At 41.9% G+C, this 25,779-nt stretch overlaps 1 protein-coding gene across 3 annotated transcripts; it reads left to right on the top strand.

Moving 5' to 3' along the window:
• The first annotated feature begins 266 nt into the window (after window positions 1-266).
• On the top strand, window positions 267-23,533 carry MIGA2 (mitoguardin 2). 3 transcript variants are annotated; one of them, XM_074284942.1, is made up of 17 exons: window positions 288-369; window positions 3,029-3,171; window positions 4,102-4,354; window positions 5,219-5,363; window positions 6,256-6,368; window positions 7,232-7,349; window positions 7,967-8,103; window positions 9,462-9,579; window positions 10,658-10,755; window positions 11,285-11,400; window positions 15,749-15,821; window positions 16,449-16,535; window positions 16,881-16,979; window positions 18,090-18,224; window positions 18,701-18,754; window positions 19,226-19,342; window positions 20,358-23,533. In XM_074284942.1, exons 3-17 carry the CDS (start codon window positions 4,259-4,261, stop codon window positions 20,556-20,558), a joined length of 1,707 nt encoding a protein of 568 aa, XP_074141043.1. In that variant the 5' UTR covers window positions 288-369; window positions 3,029-3,171; window positions 4,102-4,258; the 3' UTR covers window positions 20,559-23,533. The 3 variants fall into 3 exon arrangements, with proteins under 3 accessions (XP_074141042.1, XP_074141043.1, XP_074141041.1); XM_074284940.1 differs by having other exon boundaries at window positions 289-369; window positions 5,219-5,429; XM_074284941.1 differs by lacking the exon at window positions 3,029-3,171 and having other exon boundaries at window positions 267-369; window positions 5,219-5,429.
• The last annotated feature ends 2,246 nt before the right edge of the window (window positions 23,534-25,779 follow it).

Below are 25,779 nucleotides of genomic sequence, written 5' to 3' on the forward strand. Positions count from 1 at the left end.
TTATACTGCAGTTCTCTCCAGCTCTATCGCGGTCCCTTTAAGAGTAGCCCCACCTACTCTTATCAATCAATACCATGTAGCCAATAGAAAATGACAACAGCAACGCTTCTCGCCTCTTAACCTTGGGGGCGGAACTCTTACAACTCAACCACACTACGGAGTGCGGGTAGTGGGCGGGTGGAACGGCGGAGACTGAAATACCGGTTAATCTCTTCCTCTTCATTGGCTCAAGACTGGAGAAATCGCTACTCTGATTGGTCTGAGTCGATGTTTTTTAAGAAGGCATGTCCCGCCTCTTCGACAGGGCATCAAGTTTGGCTGCGTCGCCGGGGAAGGAGACGCTGCCCTTCTGAAGCGATGGATCTCCCGGTAAGATCTGGGGAGCTCCCCTCTGCGGCGTCGGTCCACCCCCCGCAGCCTCTATTATTCTAAGCCGTGGTAGCGGCCGGCTCTTCGAGGCTGGCCGGGCAGACCGCGACCACCAAGTTGCCGCGGGCTTGGGTCCGGGGGAGAGGGGACGACGGAGCCTGAGGTAGTGGGAAGGTTGGGGGGACCCGGGACTAAGATGAGAGCTCATTTGGAGCTGGGGGAGAGCTTCCTGTTTGCTTCCGGGAGGCAGGAGGGGAACGGCTCAAGGTGGAGGGGTCTAGGCCCCGCGGATGGGGCTCACGGGAGGTGGGGAAGGCTGGCGGAGAACTCTGCCGGGAGGCAGGAGGGACTGCTCAAGGTGGGGAGGCTTGCTTGGGGCAACACGGGGGACGGTAGCTCAGTGTGGGGTCTCGGAGCTGAGGGAGAGGTCCATCGGAGGCTTGCTGGGCTATCGTGGGGGGAAAGGGGCTTTTCAGAAGGCTCACTGTGGGGGTTGCTGCAGGTGGTCGAAGGGCTTTGGGAGGGCTGAAGGGGAGGGAGGCCCGAGGTAGATGTAGAGGAAATTCTAGGGAAAGTGATGCTGGGAAATAAATCTGGGCTGTAGCTAAGGGAAAGACTCCTGGGAGGGGCGTGGCCCAAGGTCGAAGTATGAGGGGGAAGGTAGGTTTGTAGTAGGGGCGGGGCAGGTAGAGGGAGGGTTTTGTCTCTTAAGTGGAAGGTGGGGACTGAGGGAACGTGAGGGAGGTTGCTAGAAAAGTTCTTGGGAGGGATGTAGGAAGCTTTGCGATGGGGGGGCGGGGATTAAGTGTAATAAGACTGGGGGAGGTATGGGGTCGGGATCTGGGGAGAAACCATCCGAGCTGGAGTGACTCCGAGAAATGGTACGTGGGACAGGGGTATATTAGGAGAGAGATGGGGCACGGGGTGTGAGTGGGAAAACTAACTTGGGAAGGGCTTGACCCTGAAAAGATTGACCCCCTAGAAGGGAAGGGTGTCATGGCCTCAAAGGAAGTGCTCCAGTCGAAGATAACAGAAGATGGGGACCTGGCCTGGGGCCCTTGTTGCAGACCTTCTACTAAGACAGCCTGCACAAGGATTTGGGACCTGGTCCACCTATCCCCCAACTATTGGTTTGCCAGTTGTGAATTTAGTCACTGGAGAGGGATCTACAGCTCTGGAGGCCCCTAGATGCTAGTTCTGGGGTGCTGTGCTTGCATCTCTAGATACTGGCTTTGTGGAGGAAATCAGAATTCCCTCAGTGAATGAATGGCATAGCGGGAAGGGTTTTGAATTTAGATTCAGAGGACTTGGTTTCATGTAATCAGTGCCCTAATTACTAGTTGTGTGACCTTGGACAGATCATCCCAGGCCTGAGCCTTGGTTTCCTCATTTGTGCAGTGAAGGTGGCCTAGCCCACATCGCATCAGTCATGTCCAGCTCCTAAATTTCCTTGCAGTAAATTTCCTTAATAAGATGGGCATCTCTTTCCTCAGGCTCCTGGTATTCACTGCCTAATACTTGAATTCTGCCTGTGGACATTCGGGGAAAGAAGCAGCTTTTTCCCTTTGTGTCCAGTTTTCTCTTACAGCTGAACCCTCTTGTCATCTGACAGATGTTATACCCATTTTTGGCCTTGGAAGACCACTCACAATCCAGTGATCCTCAAAGAGTTGAGCTATGGTGTTTTTGGGTGGGAGGCTGAGCTATTGGAAGAAGGATCTGGAGCCTCTTGTGGGAATGTAGTGACCTCTTCTTCTGGTTCTGACCTGAAATGATCCCATGGCTGTTTTTAGCACTTTCTGTCCAGATTGCCTCAGCAGTCATGGGAATGACAACTCAGGTCTTAAGCACCTTATTTTTATAATTACATAGTCAGCTGAGGAAGGGCCTTTAAAGGTTACACATCTGTAAACTTCTAGGTAGTGTATTTGAAGATCACTGGATTTGGGGTTGGGAACAAATCCCAGATGTTACTTTCCAGATATTTAACCTTGACAAATCATTCAGACCTTTCTGGATCTCAGTTTTCTCACGTAAAATGAGGTGACTAAATTAGCTTCCAAGATACTTTGTAGTTTTAAATATTATTAGCAGTTTTTTAGATAATGCCGGTAAAATTTACTTTTCTCTGGGCTATGTTTTTTACTTGTCTTTTACATTGTCTCTACAGGAGCCAGATACATTTAGTTGTTTAGCTCTTTTAACTTTGAGAGCCAGTGTTGAATAATGGGAAGAATAATTGACATTTTATAAGATATACTGTGGCAGATCTAGAGTTGGAAGAGACCTGAGAGACTGTGTAGTCCAATTTTTTTATTTTACAGATCAAAAAACAGAGGTCCAAGAATTTTTAACTTGCCCAAAGTAACATAAGTAGTAAACTCCAGAGGTAAAATTTTAATTAGAATCTTTTGACTTCAGAACTCATGTTCTTTCATTGCACCATCCTGTCTCCTACATCATCAGAGTTTTCTCCCTTGAAATTGAGAATCATAATAAACATGCATTTTACAGATGTGCAGACTGAAACACAGGTTAAATGACTTGCCCATGGTCATCCAGCTAGAAAGTATGAGAGATGGGATCTTAATCCTAGTGTTCTTGACACCAAGCTTATAACTTATTCCAGGACACTATGTTACCCTATCCCCATTCTTAGCCCCTAGGATAGAGGGATGCACTTCAAGTCTGGAGAAACCCTAGTTCGGATCTTGACCCTGACAGTGCCTAGGTATGTGGTCCTGGAGTCACTGAGCTTCCTGGGGACCTCCCCATCAGAATAAAAACATCAACTTGTTCTTGGTGAGGAAAGTTCTTTTGTAGACTTTCATAAGTGGGAATTATTGTGGTTATAGTTGGGTTGGTTCCTAAAATAGTCATGTGATTAAAATGCCAGTAATTTTTTAGAGCTTATAGCACAATGCTTTGAATGTAATAATCACTTAATAAATGTTGACTGACAAAATGACTAAATTATTAGTTCCAAGAGTTAAATCACTAACATTTTAATGAGTAACATTTGGTCACCAGCCTGGACACATAGGCTTCAATTCTGGTGTTTATTATACCTGCTCTGCCACAGGTTGTTCCTTATGATCTAAGGTCTCTAATACACATTTAAGAAGTTCTTGAGGTGGTATAAGCAGCTTGATAAGAAGTCGTATAAGTTCTCTGTGGGTTCAGACTTGGTATATTGAAAGTCTGATGTTCATGGAATAGCTTACAGGTCAATGTCTTAGGAGACCATACCATGCAATTGGCTTTTAGGTTTGCAGATCACAGCTTTCCCTGATCTGTTCTCATCTGGTTTAGGGCCTTCCTCCCACATTACTCCCTCCCTCCCAGGAACTTTCTCCATCGAGAACAAACACCCTCCCTTTTCTCAAATGTGCACACATACCCCTTTGCCTTAGTCCTGTGGTCCATCCAGCTTAGAATTTTGTCTCAGAAGGTTGTATCAAAGAATGCTTCCCTTGCTTGGGGTTAAGTAGATTCTGAGAATTTCTTGAAAAGAAGAGGATATATCTAAGGGAGTTGCTTCCTAGTTTTCCCCCCAGCACTGAGTACTGTACATGTAGCTCCTGTGCTAGTGGTAATAGTGCCAAGGCTATTTGGTCCCAAGAGAGAATATTCTTTGTTTCTTAATAGAACTTCAGGTGACTTATCACTTATCTTGACTCAGAATAGATAATATTTTCCAAGTTTTCACTGACTCTTACATTATCCTTTTAGCTCTGCAAAGGCACTTTGGAATTGGAGTCTTCCTTTAGGAATGAGAATGTGACTGTGGCCCTGTGGGCAGTGAGTTGAAGCATTCCTCCAAGCCATTCCCACTGTGGAACTTGGGGTTCCCACTCTGGGACACTCATAGCTGTAGCTCTAATGCGGGATGGCTTTCCAAAGAACTGAAGGCATGTCCATGATCCAAGCTTTGGCCATGACGGTGGCAGAGATTCCTGTGTTTCTCTACACAACCTTTGGACAGGTAAGAAACAGTGTTTCTGGTGAGATTTTTCTTACTCTGTTTAGTTTCCAATATTCCATGAGCAGTAGGTATATTTTCTTTCCTAAGTTTATCTTAGCATGGCTGTAGCAAATAGGATCATAAAGAAATTCAAGAGAAGGGACTTTAGAGGCATCGTGTCCAACTCCCTTATTTTAGAGATGAGGAACACTGAGGTATGGAGTCATTTTCCTAGAGCCAAACAGCTGTCTGAGACAGGATGTGAATTCAGGTTTTTCGAATTCTGACTCTATTATCACTCTGTAGTTTGCTGTCTACCTACTAACCTCTGATAACTCTTGCCCAAGAAAGCCTCTGTGGCATTGGAAAGAGTGGTGGATTAAGATTTGAGAGTTTGGGAAATTTTTAGCTTTGCTTCTAAGTTTCTCTGTGGCTTGGAAAAGGTCACTTTAAGCCTCAGTTTTCCCATCAATTAAATGGGGTAATTTTGCCCTGCTGACCATTACAGTATAGTGTGGATCAGTAAATTGTAAAAGTATTTTGAAAAGAATAAAATGCTAACCAAAATGTGAAGTAGTATTTACGTATTAGTTAATGAAGATGGAAGAATTCCATCTTGATTCTGTGAATGAGATCCTTTCTAGTGCCATTTTGACTTCCTGAATTCTTCTTACATTAATTAGCATTTATAAGAATTATGTTAAATTCTAAAATTGAAAGGTGTTTACTTCTAGGGAGATTGTTGAGTTCCTTCCTAGAAGTGAATGCCATTCAGTAGTGGAATTGGAGGGTTAATTCCCTTAGTAGCTCAGATCCCTGCCTGGGAAGCTGTAGTCCAGGTGGGAGTTATTCATTGAACTTTTTCCTCCCTACTTCTGGGGGCAGTCGGCATTTTCTCAGCTTCGGCTATCTCCCGGCCTGCGGAAGGTGCTCTTTGCTACAGCACTAGGGACAGTAGCCTTGGCTTTAGCTGCCCATCAACTGAAGCGGCGCCGACGACGGAAGAAACAGATTGCTCCTGAGAAAGGAGGTGGGAAGCCTGGAACTGTTCCTATCCCGATCTTCATGGCTAGAAGAGTTTCATCAGTGAAGAAAGGTAGATTTGGGGTGCTGAAAATTGAGGTATCCTGGCATCCCAAGAAAAGTTGTGGTCTGTGTTGGAAATGTCAGTTGGGTTGAGGCAGCGCCTGAAAGGAATACCATAGCTGGGCTGCCTGGAGTTAGCAGAAATAGCTGATTAAAAAGAAAGTACTGTTTGGGGAGAGCAGCTGTTTTTCAGTGCTGGGTGTATTCTAGTTTATCCTAGATCTATAATTGGTATAAACCCATACTCCTCCAACCTCCTCCCTTCTCTCTCTGTCTCTCTGCCTCTTCAGTTCAACTAAACATTTGTGTACAGAACATTGTGCTGGAGTGTTGGGGGAGATAAGTTGTAAAAATAAGCTTCTACCCTTGTAGAGCTTACAATCAATCTATTAGATATAAATATACTTGTAATATGCAGTATTATTTTTGAAGAGAAGGTTTCATGGAGAAAGTAGCCCCTAAATTGAGCTTTAAAAAATGACTATAACATTGAACAGGGGAGGACAAAGAGAGACCTTCAGGTGTAGGGGTAACAGCATACATATAAAGTTACAATCAAGGTCCAGTGAATAATCGTGTTGGGTTTAGCATACAGTACTACATGGGAGGAAGTAATAAGGCTAGAAAGGTAAATTGTAGCATTCACATGTCAAACACAAGGGTTTAAACTTAGTAGGCAGTAGGGAAGTCACTGAAGATTTCTGAGCAGAGGAGTAACCAGTAGCCAGGTCAGGAAGTAGAGTAAGATTAACTCAAAGATGTGCAAAGATTGAGGGTGGGCATGGGAGACTTTCAGTTTTTGGTGTCAGTTTTCTCTGTTCTTTTGTATTTCACAGGCTATTCCAGCCGACGGGTCCAGAGCCCTGGCAGCAAGAGCAATGACACCCTGAGTGGCATTTCCTCGATTGAGCCCAGCAAACGCTCAGGCTCCTCTCACAGCCTGGCCTCAGTGAGGACTCCTTTTGAGTATTCTAGCTCTATCTTGGGGCCTGGGTGATTTAGTGTGCAGTCCAGGAGTGCTGACTATAGGGAGAGGCTGAATAACATTGATCTTTCTGGCATTCTAATTAAAACAAGTGTATATATTCAGACCTGGGTTAACCACTGTCAAAAGCAGAAGAAAAGGAAAAATGCTTTATAGTTTACAATCTAAATGGGGAAATAAATAAAGACAAGTCAAATGTTAATATAGGTTCCATCAATATAGTTCAAATTTAGGTATCATGGAGTACAAGGTAGGGTATGATTATCAGAGAAGATAGTGGAGGGGGCTTGAGCTGGAGCTCCCAAGGAGAAGAGAGGAGGGGGAAGGAGGAAAAATCATAAGCAAAGACACAGACAGGAGTGCCTGGCAGAGTTCATGGAGAGGGAGTGTTAGGCCAGTTTGGGGAGGACCTTAAATGCCAGAATGAAGAATTTTCCAGCTTCATGTGCAGTATCTGGCCTAGTTTTTTTTTTTTTTTTTTTTTTTTTTTTTTTTTTTTTACTTCTGACAGTATTTGGGAAGCAGTATTTGGGTTGTGTGGAAGACGGGCTATAGGTTAGCTTTGTATATATTGGATGGCACCAGCCCCTTGTCTGGAAGCTTTTAGAAATGTACAGGCATTTGTTCTCTAATAGTTGAAAGAAAGATAAAACAAAACCCTGCTGTGCTTTGGGCCCAGTGCTTGTTGGGTGCAGTGAAAGTAAATCTATTTCTGTTGTAGCAGTCATGGATCTAGGTCAGATCCTTAGCTTAAAGGGCCAAGAGGATTTTAGGCCTTGATACTGAGTATTCTGCTTTTGGATTTTCTTCCTGTTCTTGGAGTCTAGATGGTAGCAGTGAACTCCTCCAGCCCAACAGCTGCATCCTCGGGGCCCTGGGATGCTAGAGTGACTGAAGAGGCAGGGGCTGCTGGCGATGCAAATGCAGAGAACCTCTATATTCAAGGTACAGAATAAACTTTTCTTTGCAGTCTTCTGCAGGGCCTCCTCCTTTTCTCCCCCTGTAGCTTCTTTGAGACCCTGTCATGCTCTTCTGGGTGGTAGGTGATCTCCCTCATGGTACTTCTCTTTGACTAGAAATCTTGTTCCTTTCTGTGAAAGAGAAATAAGGTCATTTTCCAAACCAGTGGGCTCTTTTACCTCCCGGCATTTCAGGTGCCCTTTACTTTCTCTTGCTATATTTACTCAATATCTTGACCTGGGATTCCTTCCCTGTATCTGTACCTTTCATTCTGTATTTTCTACCAATGTCAGGGTAGAAGGGAATAAAACAACAATAGATAAGCAGTTAGAACTGATTTAAGATTGTTCCACCTAAAAATGTCATTTCTAGGAACATATTAGGTGGAATGCTAGTGATTGCTTATAACATTGTCTTTTGATAACATTCATCTTGATTTATTGTCCCTGAGCATCAGTGGGAATTAGCTTGTTGGAGACTAGAAGAGGAGGGAAGAGCTTCATCTTTAATTTCCTAGTGGAGTTGTTGAAAGAGGTAGTGTTTCCTTCAACCCAATTGGTGTGGATAGAAGGTAAACTAACTACTTTACCTTGTTCTCACAGGAATGGAGCTGTTTGAGGAAGCATTGCAGAAATGGGAGCAGGCCTTGAGTATTGGACAGAGGGGAGACAGTACTAGCACCCCCACACCCTGGGACCATCTCAAGAATCCAGAGACCATCTCTGAGGTGCTCTCAGAGGTAGATGTATTTTTATCTTGGGTGGGATGGGGTAAGGAGATCCTGGTGGTGGTGGTGATAAAAACAGGAAGGGCTTTCTCCCAAATCATGAGCAGTAAGTAGGCATGACTGCTGTCTTTATGTGTGATAAGGATAGGATTAACTCAGTAGCCACTGCTGGACCCAATTGCAGTACAAGTACATTGATTTATCCATCTATATTTCATTTGGCTTGCTTGTAATCAAGGACACAACTGTGAGCAGCTGGTTTGGGGTCAGTCTGTGACTGTAGAACAGCAAAATATCTGATCTGTGAGAGAGGATCCTATGACCTTGGCCTCATTAGCGCTAGTGTTCTAAGTCAGGAGTTTTTAAAGCTTCAGAATCGTTACATTAACCAAAAAATTTACAGATCTTTGCACAAGTTGAAAAGTTTTGCTGTTTACTTTTGAATATTATTCTTCATAATTCTGAGAAGTAAATGTAACATTAGAACATTTGCATTAAGAATAAGAGTAATTGGGAGACAAAAAGACACTAAATTTAGAAATTTCAAATGTGAAAAATGTAAAACACTTAAACCTAGCAAACTTCTGTAGAACTCTGTTCTGCAAATCAGTTTGACTTATCTTGCTGTAAACTGCTGTACTGTAGGTCCTTTGTCTCTTGCTAGAAGATTCCTCATTGTCTCCTAGTTTGTGGTGTTGTACTCAATGTATCCTTCCCGTTTGTTTTCCCTTTGCCTAGGCAGTATTGTTGTGAAGTATTTAATCCACATCTTGATCATTTACAAGAAACTGAAGCCAGGGTTGCCCAGTCTCTGCAACCCCAATATGGCTGCATCAACTTCTAGTGTTTTAAGTGAGACCAAGCCTAGCAAACTCTTCCTCATTCCTTCTAAATCCCACTTTGAACTGAATATATTGTCAAACCACTTAGTTATAACCATAGCTTCTCATTTAAACTAAGAGCTTTTTGGTTGACCCACTCTTTTTGCTATATGATTGATAAGTTATTTCTGCAGAGGAATCATTGGGCTGAATTTTCCAATAGTTTCTCCTTGATGCAACATGTCAGAGAGGCAACGTGTCAAATAGGCAAAACTATCTTAAATCTATCCCTGCCTCAGTAGTGAAATGACCCTTCCCATAAACTTTAGAGCCCATTGCTGAAAGTGCAGGACATCTTGGGATTTGGCTGCTGCTTCTTTTTTCTCTTTCTTTCTTTTTTTTTTTTTTTTTTTTTTTTTTTTCCCCTTGGTATTTCTGGAGCTTTAGATGGGTGAGGAAACTTGAGGGCTTCTTGCTTCTTGTCCATTGAACCTTGGCTCTGAGAGCCTGGTGGGGAAGAAGTTAATGTTGGATTGTTTTTGTTTAAAGCCAGAGTCCCAGAAAAAGGAGTTTGCTGAAAAGTTAGAATCTCTACTACACCGGGCATACCACCTCCAGGAAGAGTTTGGCTCGACATTCCCATCAGATAGTATGCTCTTGGACCTAGGTGAGCTGAAGTAGAGATCTTCGGGTAAGAGGTAGTTCGACATGGTTTGGTAATTTGTGAACATATCTTGTCTCCTTGATCTTTTTCCTTCCATTCTCCTTCAGCATATGGTTTCCATAATCATTCTTTCTCTATGATCTCTAAACTGTCCTTTCAGGAAATGACACAGAATGTTATCACTGGAAGAGACTTGAGATATTAAGCTTGTTTTACAGGTGTAGAAACTAAGTCCTTATAGACTAAAGAAACTTGCTCATGAAAGAAAGATACTGATAATATCTATCAGTAGATATTAACAGACTCAAAACTAGAAGTTAATTTCTATTCAAAGTCAATTTCTATTGAGTGGTCTTGCTCTAATACCCACTTTCCCACTTTCTTCCCTGGAGGCTTATAAACACACATACACACACAGAGTTCCTTCAGTGTTGCCTAACAGATTCTTGTGGTGGTATTTTGACCATTTAAAGTTTCTATCTGTTTCTTTCTTCCTCTCTTCCTCCCACCTTTGACTCCTCCTCTCTTCCCTCCCCTCTCTCTCTTTTTTTTTTTTTTTTGACAGCCAGACTGTTTGCGCTGAATTATATTATGTTCTTGGTCTAACAGAATGAATAATAGATTACATTTATATAGGGCTTTAAAGGTTATGAATTAGTTTATTTGCATTATATTTACATTATTGCATTTATTAAGCACCTACTCCATGAAAGACAAGGAAAATACACAGAGAAAAACAAAACAGTCCTTCCAGGTATATTATACCGGGGAAAACTTACTTGAAGTTAAGACTGGATAAAATATGTACATTGTAGTGTACATATTCCCTTTTCTGGGACTCAAATTTCCACCTCTGTAAAATGAGCAGCTTAACTTAATATCTCAGGGTCCCTTCCAATGCTAATATTTTATGGTATTCCCTGAAGGGATAGTGTGGAAATCAGACAGAAAGAATGATTATGGGGACAGTATGCCCAAAGAGATTGGAAGGAAAAGGAACAAGGACACAAGATCTTTTCTTCATGATCGATCCAGGTTCTAAGAAATTTTGGCTGATTTCATCTCTCCCCCTTTTCTCTAGAGAGAACTCTCATGCTGCCCCTGACAGAAGGTTCACTGAGGCTTCAGGAAGATGATGACAGTCTTTCCTCTGAAGATTCTTTCTTTTCTGCTGCAGAGGTGACTTGAGGGTATTGCCCAGGATAGGAAGAGCTAGGGTATGGGCTGGGGGTTTCTTTTCCCAGTATTAATCCTTCTAAACTAGAATAGGACTAAGAAAAGTGTCTAGGATGTCCAACTCCATCATTTTAGAAAAGAGCAAATAGATCCAGCTAGGGAAAGTGATTTACACAGGATCACCCAGTGAGTCAGTAAAGGAACCTATCTTGCAACTCTCAGCGTCTTGCTCCTTCCACTATGGTAAAGAACTTAGGAATTTGGCAGCACTATGTACTATCATTTTATATAATGATGGGGTAGATTAAGTGATTCCTTTCTCTAGTTGTTTGTATTGAGAGTTATGTTAACAAGTATAACTGGTTTTATTTTAACAAAAAAACATAAGATCAGTATTGAGAGTCACCAACGCAGGACTCTTTTGTATTTCTCATCCTTCCCAGTCTAGAACTAGTTATATGATAGGTGCAAATTGTAATTTTTTGGGAGGGTGATTAATTTTGACTTTTTCTCCTTTGTTTTTCTCACAAAGCTGTTTGACTCCTTACAAGCTGGACATCTCCCTTTCCAGCTCTCTAGGCCAGCTGCAGCATATGAGGAAGCCTTGCAATTGGTAAAAGAAGGGAAGGTTCTATGTCGAACACTCAGGTGAGAGACCTAAGGAGCCTGACATCTCACTTCCATACGGTGGAAGGTGAAAACTAGGATGAGGATAGGTATTTGTGATGTTACCCTACAAGGTATTAGGAAAAGAAAGTTTAGAGCCTCATGAGCATCAGGGTCTTTACATCTTTACACGAACACTTTACATTATTATTTCTGTTGAGCCTAAGAATGCACCATCAACTTTATGAGGTTAGGCACTCATTTTCAGATAAGGAAACTGAGGCTCAGAGGCTAAATAACTTGCCCATGGTCTCATAAGAAATGTCAGATGTGAGATTCAAACCCAGGTTTTCTTGACTATAAGCCTGCTACATCATTTACTACACCATACTGCCTTTCCACTTTCACAGGGCCATAAGATTCCGAGTGTGTTTGAATATATCATCTAGTCAAATTTCCCTGTTTTAAAAACTAGGAAATTGAGGGAAAGAAAAATTATTTGGCTTTTCCTAGTACTATGCTGCCTCTCTGATCTATTGAAATAAGAGACTGCAATGGGTGAAAAAGGAGTCAGAATGTAGTGTCTATGAAGTTGATGAGACTGATGAATAAGAACTTGATGAGGAAAAAAAGAGATTAGGAAAGAAGGAAAGAGAAAAGAAAAAAAACTAGCTAGATGGCAAATTAAATATGTGCAGATTTTAATTTTGGGAAAGAGTTTTAAATACACATGCTATATAAGCTCCTATTAGTATGAATTCCTGGCAATGGTCAAAACAGAAAAAGCATTTCTGGATGGTTGAGTTGGAGGCTTACAAGCTATCATATGAAGCCATTGTGTTCTGCAGAAGTTGCTAGGGTCCTCTTTAGTGTTTTATAAATTGAACCAGATTTTTGTGGTAGGAATTAATGATTTTTCTAAATAAGTTTGTGAAAGGCCATCATTACAAAATTGAAGTTCTTTCTCTTTTTCTCTTCACATTTCTTCAAATTACCTCATCTTTACTTTGTAGTAGTGCATTTGTCCCCAGTCAAAGAACCGTGACAGAAAGCAAACTATAAGTGTTACTACTTTGGGATATGGGATAGTTTTGTTTTGTTTTGTTTTGCTTGGTTTTTTTTTTGCCTCTTGCCTATTGTGCCCCAGATATCTTATTGACTCAAAAGACTTTGTGATACCAGAAAGGCTCTAGCTTTAAATACTCATTTGGTTCCTTCAGGGTTTCTTCTGGCTCTAGGAATCTGTGGCATGGTCATAGCTTTATTGTACTGTATTGAATCCTTACAAGGCACATTTCACTTCACATCTAACTTAAAAAAAACATAAAGGTAACTTATGATTGCACTACTAGTTTTATTCATCTTTTTAACCATTCTCAAAGAGAGGTAAAGGGTGAAACATCTAAACTTTGCTTTTATTATAAAGTTTTCTGTCAATAGAAAAAGTTAAAGAAACACTCAAGAAAAAGGTTAAGTTAATATCAGTTAATATTCAAAGCAAAAAAATAAAAAATTACATTTTTTTTTTTAAACTTTTTGAGTTCTGGGTTCTCTCCCATATCCCCCCTGCAATTAAGATACTGTATGTGAAGTTACATAAAATATTTCTATAAAAGTCAAGTTGTGAAAAAAAATCAACTCTCACCCTAATGAAAATAAAAATCCTTAAGGAAAATTAAGTAAAAAAAATAGAAAGAGAGAATGCTTTGATCTGTATTCAGATACAATCAGTTCCTTCTCTGGGTATGGATAGGATTTTTCATCATAAATCCTTCAGAGCATTCAGGGATGATTGTATTCCTGAGAACAACAGACATTCATAGCTGGTCATCCCAGAACATTGCTGTTACTTTGTGTACAGTACATTTCAATTTGCATGAGTTCATGGAGGACTTTCCAGGTTTTCATTTTGTTTTTCTGAGAGCATTCTTCTTGTCATTTCCCATAGAACAATAGTATTCTATCACAAACACACACCACAGTTTATTGAGCCATTCCCCAATTGATGAGCAACCCTCAGTTTCGTTTTTTTTCTGAATCTTTTTTGATATTCATGCCTAGTAGTGGTATTGTTAGATCAAAGGATAGGCATGAATTTATAGCCCTTTGGACATAGATCATATCTTTTGATCATTTATCAATTGAGTTAAGGTTTTTATTTTTTTTTAAATGACTGTTCCCCCTGTTTGAGAAATGAACCTTTTCAGAGAAACTTACTTTGAAATTTTTTCTAGTTATGATTGCTACCTCCCCCTTATCATTTATTCTCTCTCTCTCTCCTTTCACCCCGTCCCTCCTTAAAAGTTTTCGTTAATGACCACTCCCTCCCCCAATGTGCCCTCTCTTTTATCATCCTCTGAAGGATTATACTCCTAGGTAGGTGATTTCTTGGTTTTAATCCTAGTTCCACTGTAACCTGGAATATCATATTTCAAGCCCTCCAGTTCTTTAATGTAGAAGCTTCTAAATCTTGTGTTATCCTAACTATGGCTTCACTATACTTGAATTGTTTCTTTTTAGATGCTTGCAATGTTTTCTCCTTCATCTGGGAGTTCCAGAATTTGGCTATAATATTCCTGGAAGTTTTCATTTTGGAATCTTAGGAGGTGATTGATGGATTCTTTCAATTTCTATTTTACTTTCTGATTCTAAAATATCAGGCCAGTTTTCCTTGATAATTTCTTGAAAGATAATGTCCAGGCTTTTTTTTGATCGTGTCTTTTCAAGTAGATCAATAATTTAAAAATTATTTCTCCTGGATCCATTTGCCAGGTCAATTGTTTTTTCAATGAGATATTTCATGATATTTTTTCTTCTCTTCATTAGCTTTCGGTGTTTCCTTTTGTGGCTCAGTTCTTTTCCTAATTTTTCCTCTATCTCTCTTGCTTGATTTTTAAAGTGCCTTTTGAGCTCTTCCATGACTTGAGCCCAAATTTTATTTTTCTTAGAGGCTTTAGATGGAGGAGCTTTGATTTTGTTATCATCTTTTGAGTGTATGTTTTGATCTTCCTTGTTACCATAATAACTTTCAATGGTCAGAAACTTTTTTGATTTTTTTTCTGCTCATTTTCCTAGTTTATTACTTGGTTTTTATTTTTATTTTTCCTGAGGCTGGGGTTAAGTGACTTGCCCAGGGTCATACAGCTAGGAACTTTAAGTGTCTGAGACCAGATTTGAACTCCGGTCCTCCTGAATTCAAGACTAGTGCTCTATCTACTGTGCCACCTAGCTGCCCCCTATTACTTGGTTTTTAACTCTGTTAAAGTAGGGCTTGTTTCCAGGGTGGAGGATGCAGTGTTCCAGGCTTCAGGGGTTGTGTGCTGTTATTTTCAGAGATCCTTCTATGAATCTGACCACAACCCCTCTTTTATGCCCTGGAGCTATTAGGAGTGTCTGTGCCCCACAGGGCCCCAGAGGGTAAGATCAGGAGCAACAAGTAGAACTTGCAAAAAGAAGCAAGTTTAGGCTTGATATCAGGAAAAACTTGCTTAACAATTATGTAGAAGTGCCATCTCAGGAGAGGACAGGCTCTTCCCCGTTAGCCATCCACTTTTTGCTTAAAGAGTTCTATTTGTTGGGTGTGTCACATAATTCTAAAATTTTGTAGTTCTGTTCAGATGGCTTCTTGGCTGCTTTGTGGAGAGCTGACTAGAGCTTGTATCCACTGGCTGAACCAGTGCACTTCGAGGTCATGTTCACATGATGGGATGTTGGAGAGAACTCAGTGAAGGCTCGTGTAAAAATGTTTTATAAAATATATCCACTGTTAGTAATAATTTTTCAGGAAGCTTGGCAGAGTGGATAGAGAGGAATTGAAAGCAAGGCTCCAAGTTTCACCTGTGACACACATGACTGGCTGCAAATCACTGAAGTTCTAGGAACTCTCTAAATGTATAGATTGCAGAGAAAGTTCTGCCCTGCATTCGAAAGAGTTTTCTTTTTCAGATTTTCATTATATTAATGAATTCATAGGTCCAGTCTCTATTACTATATCTATTAACACATACATGCATATGTATACCTATTTATACATACATGCACACACAGACTTTTTTTTTTTCCTTTTATAGAGGTCTCATTTTAGGAATGTGCTCTGTGTTCAGGGGCAGTCTGTAGTTTGATCGATCTTAAGTCATTCATACATTCATTCAGCCCATCCACAAACCAGACAAGACTGAAAAGATGAATCAGAATTATATTTAGTTCTGAGAAAGAAACCTCATAGTTCTCAAGCCCTTCTCAGTGGAGGAGGTTGAACTTCAGCCCATCTAAAGTCACAATGCTGGCAGTAGAGCTATGATGAGACTTTCTGAGGTTCCTGACTCCTAGTAGTCCCAAGCTGATTGTCTTCTCTGACTGATATTGTCGTCCTCTCTGTTTTTTTCTCTAGGACAGAACTTCTGGGTTGCTACAGTGATCAGGACTTCCTGGCTAAACTGCACTGTGTCCGACAGGCCTTCCAGGTAGATGGGAGCCTAGGAAATTAGACAATGGCATTGGGATGGGACAACAGAATGAAGTGTCCCAAGTTACCCTTTCACTTAGCATGGGGTCTTTACCATCTACTATCTGAACAATTTTGCTACCTTCCTTTGGTTTCAGGTTTTTTTCCCCCTTGCCCATTCTCCATTGGGAGAATTCTCCCAGCCTGTATGTTGGAATATATGGGCCTAAGGACCTAGTACCTGGCATATTGTTCAAATAGACGCATAGATAGGAAGCACTTAATGACTATTCTCTTTATGTGCCAGGGCTGGTGCTTTGGATTCTATAGATATTGACAAAACAAGATGTTCCTTCTTTTTAAGCTTCCCTCATCTTGGGGGAGACCGTTTGGTCTTTGGACTCACACAGAGGGTATTGGGGGACAGGGATGCTGGTTTGGGGACCAGGCAACCAGTGTGGAGCAGTGTGGTTGGCCTTTTCTTGATATGTTAGTTTTTCAGGCAGTCATCATTCCCATCACTTCACCTCAGGGTGGAATGTCCCAGGGTCCCAGCATCCAGTGTAGAGGGAGCAGGACATGGAGAATGTTGTAGGAGTTCTCAGATGATGTCACTCCATTGAATCCCTCCATTCTTCCCTCTCAGGGACTTCTGCAAGATGAAAGTAACCAGCTGTTCTTTGGGGAGGTTGGGAAACAAATGGTGACGGGCCTGATGACCAAAGCTGAAAAGGTAGAATGTTACTGTGTCTGTGGGTGCTGGGTGGGCAGAGGGGCTTGCATGGATGTTGAACATCTTGGCTACCATCTAGGTTTTCAGCTTTTTTTATGGACCTTGCCTCTTCATACTCTCCTTCTAAAAGTCACAAAGCCTGAATTCTAGTCCTGGCTAGGCCACTGATAGGCATAAGTAATGGTTAGTGCTCACGGTTCTTACTGTCCTTCCGCTCTCACTTGTGCCTGCTCCTATGGAATGTCATCCAGGATTATAGCTTTTTTCCTATTTCTTACCTTTAGAGGGGGACCCGGTAGTCTTTCCTGTTTATAAGGTGAACCCATGTTTCTTTTCCTTTTTTAGAACCCAAAGGGCTTCTTGGAGAGCTATGAGGAGATGTTGAATTATGCCCTGAGACCAGAGACCTGGCCTACCACACAGCTGGAGCTGGAGGGACGAGGGGTGAGTTGACCCCAGATGCTGGGGCATTTGCATGACTTTGACAGATTGTTAGCTTCTACCTTCTTGGAGCCTTGTGCCATTTACCAGAACTCCTTAGTAGGGAGGGAGATTGTTGGATAATACTGGATTCCTTTCAACTTCCAGGAGGTTCCCATAGGCCCTACTGCTGCCAAGAGATTAAGGCCTCCAAAATGGGTGGGATTGGATAAAGTGGCAGGGAAGGAGAAGAGGTCCTTTCTCTGTCCCTAAGGTCCTGTCTGAGGTCCCTGGCTACAGGAATGGAAGCTGAGAATTCCCTGAGACTGGGCTTTCATGGCCCTTACTACTTAGGATCTCCAGGAATTGGGACACAGCATGCCTGGGCTTATAAGCTGATGGCTTGTTGGTGAGCCCATAGGACTTGATGGATCATGAGATTATAATTGGGTTGTTTCTCAATAGCTTTGAGAGATTGGGGTGGGGTAACCCTTCCTGTGAGGGCCCAAGCTGGCTGGGGCCCAGGCCAGGGTGAACAACTCTGTAAGGGCTTCTTCCCAAAAACAAATATTGTAGGGATTGTGGTATTTAGTAGTTCCAGGTCTGTATCGGTCAGGAGAAATCAGATCAATCCTTCAAGGTGACCCTCTTCAAGGGTCATCTTGACTTTTTAAAAACAAAAGTAGACTTGTTTCTGAAGCTGACCAGCAAGAGGGAATCTATTTATGAAAAGTAGTGTGGTATATACTAAGAGTTAGGAGAGGGGCAGCTAAGTGGCAAAGTGAATAGAGCACTAGCTCTGAAGTCCTGAGTTCAGATTTGATCTCAGACACTTAATGCTTCCTAGCTATGTGACCCTGGGCAAGTCACTTAATCCCAATTGCCTCAGGGGGAAAAAAACTAGGAGAACTGGGTTCTGGTTCTGACTCTGCCATTAATCATCTAGGGAAGCCTCAGTTTCTCCATCTGTAATATGAAGGGATTTGGACTCACTGAACCCTGAGATCCCTTAAACTTGTAATATTATTTCTGTTATCTCTCCTGAACTGAAATGTCACTTTCTCCAGGGGAGAAAGGCCCAAGAGGGTCCTTAGGCAGTCCCAGCCCCCTCATTGCCTGGCTCCTTCCTGCCAGGTGGTATGCATGAGTTTCTTTGACATCGTGCTGGATTTTATTCTCATGGATGCCTTTGAGGACCTGGAGAACCCCCCCTCCTCTGTGCTTGCTGTCCTGCGCAATCGCTGGCTCTCTGACAGCTTCAAGGAAACAGTAAGTTTCCCTATAGCTCTTTCTGCTCTTCTCTTCCCTTCCAGTCTCAGCTCGATTCTCCACTGAGTCAGACTTAACCTGCTCCTTGGGTCCTAGATATTTAGGATTATTATTATTTATTTCCTTCATTCTAGCCAAAGCCTTGGACTAGTGTTGTCTAGAAGGAATAGATAAGGACTTGGGGAGGGAAGGGAAGAAAACTTGGAGAGAATGTAAAGAACCAGCAGGCAAAGAGGAAATTGAGATGCAGGAAAACTTGTGAAACTGCAAAACATCCTGCACCTTCAGCGTAACTGGGGTAGAAGTTTGGTATAATGAAAAGAGCCCTGGCCTTGGAGTCCGAGGTCCTTCAACACCCACTACTAATATGAGGTTGGGCATTCTGACTTCTGGGATCCCTGCAGAGGGAGTTTGTCTTTTGGTTGGGTGGGGATGGGCTGAAGCTTCTCTGACTGTAGTGGTTTTGTCTTGTCCAGGCTCTGGCCACTGCCTGTTGGTCGGTTCTGAAAGCCAAGAGGAGGCTTCTGATGGTGAGTAAGGTTCAGGAAGTGCTTTGGTGCCCAAACACCCTCTCCTCACAAGACACTTAGACTAAACTGCAAGATGTCCCCAGGCTTTCATTGAGTCTGAAAGAGAGGCAGCCTTTGCCTTCAGGATGCTTATAGTCTATTAGAGGAGATAATAATTCAAGAGCAGTAGAGGGCAGTATACAATCATGTGTGGTATAGATAGTAAATGCGTAGGAACAGAGAGGAGGAGGAGATTGAGGGCAGGTGTAGTCAGGGAGACTTCAGGACTTGAACTGGGCCTTGCAGGATGGTTAAGATAGTTACAATTTGGACAATGAACTGAGGTTATCTTTTGCCTTTCTAGGCTATGCAGCTATTCTTAGATGGGGTAGAAATTTTGTTTCGAACTGTAGCTGGCCACAGAGCATTGAGTACTTTCTAACTGGTTCTCTAATCAGCCCAGCCGATTTCACCTCTCTTTTCTGACTGTAGGTGCCTGATGGCTTCATCTCCCATTTCTACTCCGTATCGGAGCATGTTAGCCCTGTTCTTGCCTTTGGCTTCCTAGGGCCCAAGCCACAGTTAGCTGAAGTCTGCACTTTTTTCAAGGTAAGGTGTTGGCCAGGGAAGGAGCTTTGACCTCATTACAGTTTATCAGTAGATGGGAGGGCTCTAGGACTCCATTTCTTTTCCACTACCACCCTGCATTCCCGTCTGTTTAGGATTCCCCATGAAGAAATCAAACTGGCAGGTAGGGCTGATGGTGGGATGGCAGCTGCCTCAGAAAGCTTCCAAGAAGGGAATGAGGCGTTGTACTAATCTTTTGTACCTCTTTCCAAAGTAATGTTTGATTGTTCTACTTTCTGGGTTAATTGTGCTTATAGTAAAGCACTCTGTAGCATTAAGTACCATAAGAGCTGGGGTATTTCTTCTTTATGCTTCTACTTTAGCTATGGAAGAGTAATAATCCATCCTGTGTAAGTTTATAACCTAACTGACAGAAAACATTTGCAAAATCACATGAGACAAAATATAATCAAGATCTACATTGGGTGGGACAAATACCCTAAGAGAGCAGAAGAAGAGTGGAGATCACTGGAGGGCAGGAAAGGCTTAATGTAAGAATCAGGACTTGATCTGGGCCTTGAAGGATGATTTGGATTTGAGAAGGACAATAAGCAAGGAACAATGAGATCTTTTAAAGCTAGAGAGACACTTAAGAAATACTCTGTCCAGTTCCCACATTTTGTAATTGAAAAAACTGAAATTTAAAAGAATGAAATGATTTTCCAATGTCAGATTGGGAATAGGCAATAAAGACAGGATATAAATAAACCTAGAATTCGGCCAAAATGAGAAGTGTTAGCAGTGGCCAAAAGCAGAGGTGGTCTGGGATGGGGGCGGGATGATCCTGCTCCAAAGTACCCAAACCTTCTCAAGCTCAATTTCCTCACCACACAATGGGGACAGTAATACTTGCAGTACCTGCTTTATTGGCTGAGTATTTTGCAATCCTTCAAAGGGCCTATGAATATGCTGTTGTTGAATAAGTGGGTCTGTCCATGGGAGTCAGATTGTAGGGACTAGAAAAATCCCAACATAGCCCCTTTCCCTCCATCTCCAGCATCAGATCGTGTACTACCTGAAGGACATGTTTGACCTGGACAATGTGCGCTACACCACCGTGCAGTCTCTATCGGAGGATATCCTTCAATTGTCCCGCCGACGCAGCGAGATCCTCTTGGGTTACTTGGGAACAGAACCTGTCCGTGAGATGAACGGGATGTTGCCCCATGAAAATGGACCTCTGGGGGAGCTTCATTAACCACCATTTCTCCCTGAGAAGGGCTGACTCCTCTCCCCTGTCCTCTCCTATGGTGATGGGTGCTTTGCTTGCTCTCTCCTAAGGGGCCTGAGGGACCGCAGCTCAGCCCGCCCTCCCTTCCCCCCCCCCCCGGGCTTCCCTCGGTCCCTCGGCTCACCCTCCATGGAGGGGTCTGCCAAGCCGGGGTCATGGACCAGTTGATAACTTCCTCTTTTCCCTTTTCGTGGAGTTCTCAGCCCTGGATCTCAGCTCAGAAGGACCAGTTGTGATGCCCCCTTCTCCCTTTCTGTCACTCCCTATACATCATATAGTGGCGTTTCCTGGGCCATGCTCAGGAAGCCAAATGTCCCCCTGGACTCTTTTTCCTCAGGAGCCAACTGGCAATGCCTTGTTTGTGAGGCTGGCAGTGAAGGTCAGCATGGTCAGCTCATGGGGGGCTCAGACATGCAACAGAGGGATGTGCCTTGTGTGGTAGAGGCAGGGAGGTGAGGGAGCCTCTGCGGAGGCTGAGAACACTCAGGGTGCTCTGCACCACCCTCTTTGGGCTGGCCCTGCCACTGTCCAGATAGGGGTCTGGAACTCTGGCAGCTGCCCTCGAGTGTGATGGTGGAAGAGTGATGGAGGGATGAAGATTTTGGAGTAGAGGGAATGGTGAAAGCAGGATGGAGGGTCACAGGGAATAGGTGGTGGAGGTGGAGCAGAGAGAGAGAGAGAGAATGTGAGTGTGTATGTATGTATCTTAAAGCCAGCCTCTGGTCAGGAAGGCCAGGGTTCCCTTCCTGCCTTTGACACATCGTGTTGTGGGCTACGATCCTGGGTGAGGCACTAAACCTCTCGGGTCCCCCTGGATCTTTCTAGGACTCCCAGTGGTGGATATTGTGCTCTTCAGTCTCACCCACAGAGAATAGCTTAAGAAGAGTTTGAGGGTCTTCATTAGACTAGGAATACAAGTGACCAAGAGGATGACAACTACAAGAGAAAACGAGAGAAGAGAGTGAAGGGAGATAAGAAGGGTCACAGAAAGCTAGAGGCAGAAAGAGGCAAAATGTCATTGAATCCAGCTCTTTCATTTTACAGCCAAGGAAACTGAGGACCAAAAAGGGAGGTGACTTGGCTCAGAATTGTCCAGCCAGTTGGTGACAGATTTGAGACTTCACTTTAGATTTTCTGATTGTAGTCTTTATTATACCACAAGCCTCTGGTCCGCTGACTAGAGTAAAAAAAAGTTAAGAGTTTGCCAAATATGTATGTATCAACATTCTACATTGTCCCCTCCTTCCAGCAAAAAAGAAGCAACCCTGAGGACAACCTTTTTTTCTGCACTTTATTATATTGTGTGGGTATTGAACTGAAGGTTCATTGCTTCTTAACCTCCACCTGGAATCTGCACCCTTGCACATTTATTGGGTGTGTGACTTGGAATATTCCTGAGCTGTTAGACTTGGGCTATGATCCTGAAGAGTTTTGTTCCCTTGAGAATTGCACAAGCCCACTTGTACTCATTGTCTTGACCTTAGGGTTCCAACTCCTCCTAACTACCAAAGCCAGCCCACTGGCTTTCTCTATGCCATGGTCAGGTGAATGCCTGCCAGCATAGACAGTGGGGCCTAGTATTTGGATGAAATTCATAATGTGGGCCAGTGGGTAGAGTTTCACCAGTACAAAAAAATCATCTGCTCTTTGATCTGCCAACCAAACTTCACCGAAGAATTTAAATATCATTTGAAGACCTTGTTTCGCCTTCATTTCTCCCACTAAATATTGGGATGTTACTCTACCTCTGTCATCTGGAAGTCCCCCTGGAAAGGGATGACAAAATCACCTTGGTGTCCTGAAATCTGTAGAGGCCAATCACCCCAAAGCAGAAGGGGCTGCATTTTTAGCTTCTAGAAATTCTCTTTCCAGTGTCCTTCCTGGGGAAGCCATCACTGCCAAACCTTTGTGCTTTGGCCCTTGGTATCTCCATATGTCCCATCCCCCTGACCAATAGCCTCCACTATGATTGATCTGTCACTGAGATTGGCTCTCATAGCCTCATGGCTTATATGGAATGAGCAGATGTGTGGAAGGAAAGATGAGAGGTAAATGACAAGTTTCCCTCCCCCCTTGTTTTCTTCAAAAGATTTTAAACAGATGTATTTCCCAGAACTTTATATTCAACCAGAGAGCAAAACAAATACTCTATATCAATGTAGTCTAAGTTTAGAGAGCTGTATTTGGTATTCCAGCCAACACAATTGGCCACTCTAGATAAGTTACATTAGCATTTTTCTAAACTATCCTTTTTTTTTTTTTTTTCTTTTATCTTAGCTCTGCAGATTCACTTCATTCACAGCAATTATAGCATTGGGTTTGAGTAGGACTTTAAAAAATTGCCTTAAAAGGGGGCAGAAAAGTTGGATTGTCCTATTTATTGAGACAGCTTTAAAAAGTTGGTTTTTGGATCAATTTTGGGATTTTTAAAAAGTGTCAAGAAATGTATTTTGGGGAGAAAGATCCTGCATCAAATTTTAAGAGGAATAAAAAGGTTGGAATGAGATTTTATAAAATATATGCATTTGCCTTCCTGATAGATTTTGTTTGCCTGTTCCCTCTCTGAGCCACTCATTTTACCCAGACTTCTAGAAGATATGAACCCTGATCATTCCAGCAATTCATAGCTCTTGATCATAAACTTGCATCTGTGGATATTAACCTAAAGAACCATTCACTTGAGAGGGCTGTGTGCTTCACCTTCTCTTAATCTATCTCCATTCCTCAGAGATGCTCTTTGTTGTCGCACTCACACAATCTATGAATGTAATCTTGTGCTTAATTCCAACCCTTTTTGTTTTCCCCTCTGATCTCCTATTTCTCTTGGTTTTGTTTGTTTACATATCCCTGAACTGCCTCTGACTCTGATTTGCAGCTTTTACCTTTTGTATGGTAGATAGAGTATGTTAACTGGAGTCAAATAAAAAAAAAATTTTCTTTCATTTTTCACTGTGGTGCCATTGGACCTTTGTTTGATTCTTTTTGCTAGGATTTATGAGACGACCATCATGAGAGCATGTGGGCATTGCTATTAGGGATTTAATTTAATAAGTGTTTTTAATTATCCTTTATCTTAAAACAATAGAACGTAGAAAAGACTGGAGATAATCTATCACGTGGGTTCTTGTTCTGGATAGTTCAAGGAATCAGTGAATTTAGATGGAAAAAGTATTACACCTTTTTTTTCACTAACTTAACCAAATAGCATTACTTTCAATTAAAAATATTCTGAATTGGGTACAAAGCTTTCACTGGAATGCCAAAGGGTCTATGACAAAATGAAGAACCCTTCCTCAAACCCCTTCATTGTATAATTCAAATAGCACAGCTGATAAATTCCAGAAATGGAATTAGAAACTAGATTCCTTGACTCCCAAGTCCATTACTCTTTTGTCTACTTGGCTGCCGCTTGTGTTTTTTTTCCCCCAATTATTATATTTGCATTGGATTAAAATATCTACCCTCTTTGGCTAGGCAAATAGGTTTTCCGCTAGCCAAAGAAGCAGGTCTGTTAGGAAGCTCAAAATATAATAAAAATGTAATGAATTGATCCAAATATATATTTGTTAGTGAATATACACTGGGATAGCTAAGTGGAACAGTGAATAGAATTGGGTCTAAGGTCAGAATATCCTGAGTTGAAATCTTTCCTCCTCTGTGACTCTGGGCAAGTTATTTAATATTTCCTCATCTGTAAAATGAGCTAGAGAAGGAAATTACAGACCACTTCAGTGTCTTTACCAAGAAAACTTCAAATGGAGTTGGAGTGGAATGACAAGAAAGCATAAAAACTAGCTAGCAAACTCTAGCCCTTGAGCGGGAGAAACCTCCACTCTAAGAGCTAGGTAGCTGTGTGCATAAATGTAGATATTTCACCAAGCTAATATATACTTCTGTCTAGTCATCTAAATATCTTTTCATCCAGGAACTCTGGGTTGTACTGATAGCAGTGGGTGGGATGTTGTATTTTCTGTTCTTCAAAGATTATAGACATAATTTTTTCACTAGATCATATAAAGTCATTCAATGACAGTTTCAGTAGTACATGGGGAACCCATGGCAGAAAAGGGATAAGAATGAGAGCCTTGGCTCTGTGTCTAATGACTAACTTTGCCTTTAAAGCTTCTGCTGTCACCCAGTTGGAACATTAACAAGGTAATAATAGGCGTGTGTGGGTAGTAGGTAATTTGAAAGCCATGACTGACCCTTCACTTAAATGAGCCAACACCAACTTACTCCTGCAGATGCCAAAGGTAAAAGGTTGTCTTTCCCTAGTAGGTTCGAGAGTGTTCAGGAACTTTTCCTTAAAAAAAAACTTTTTTTTGATAGGTTTTGTTTTTTATATTGCCTATCTTTCCTAATATATTCCCCCCCAGAGAATCATCTTTTTTAACAAAGAATAAAATGAGAGGCTAAAAACCTCAATGCCAACATTGAGAAAATTGTATTTGTGGTTCAATAACTAGTTCCTTATCTCTGCAAAAAAAAAGCAAGAGAGGGATGTGTCTGTTTTGAAGTCAAGCTTCATTTGCAGCATTTGGTTTCAATTGTTTTGCTGTTTTTTTTCCTATTATTGCAGTCATTGTGTGTATTGTTTTCCTGGTTAATCTTATATATCACTTTGCCTTCAGTTCATATAAATCTTTCTTTATTGGCCTCAGAGACTTATTAGCTATGTCATCCAGAGAGAGAATTATCTTCCCCCTCCCCAAACCCCAAACAAACAAACAAAAATTCTTACATTTATGTTAATCTTGTTAATATTTTTTGGGGAAAGATGGTATATAACACTCCTGTTTTTTTCCTTTTAATTAAGTTGTTAGAAAACAGTTTTCTTCTAGAGTTTTTCCCCCTAGAGTTAGGCAATATTAAAATTTGGAAACAGATTGAGAACATAAAATACTTAAAATGTTAGCTAGTTCAATCCCTTTATTTTAAAAATGAGGGGAGCAGCTAAGTGGCGCAGTGGATAGAGCACCAGCCTTGAATTCAGGAGGACCTGAGTTCAAATCTGATCTCAGACACTTAACACTTCCTAGCTGTGTGACCCTGGGCAAGTCACTTAACCCCCGCCTCAGGGGAAAAAAAATAAATGAGGAAATAGTGGTCCCTGGAAGTGACTTGCCACAGATTACATAAAAAGTAAACCTGGGCTCTCAGATCTCAGTCTCAGACTGGTTGACTTCTT

Source organism: Sminthopsis crassicaudata, chromosome 2, assembly GCF_048593235.1.
Source record: "Sminthopsis crassicaudata isolate SCR6 chromosome 2, ASM4859323v1, whole genome shotgun sequence".
NCBI classification, from domain to species: Eukaryota; Metazoa; Chordata; class Mammalia; order Dasyuromorphia; family Dasyuridae; genus Sminthopsis; species Sminthopsis crassicaudata.

Bases quoted from the DNA above. Each gene is read 5' to 3' on its own strand.
- MIGA2 (XM_074284941.1), top strand. From the start codon at position 4,259: ATGGCTTTCCAAAGAACTGAAGGCATGTCCATGATCCAAGCTTTGGCC. The intron at 7,350-7,966 runs GTACAGAATAAA...TTGTTCTCACAG, and splicing joins AGAGAACCTCTATATTCAAG to GAATGGAGCTGTTTGAGGAA. The intron at 11,401-15,748 runs GTGAGAGACCTA...TTTTTTCTCTAG, and splicing joins GTTCTATGTCGAACACTCAG to GACAGAACTTCTGGGTTGCT.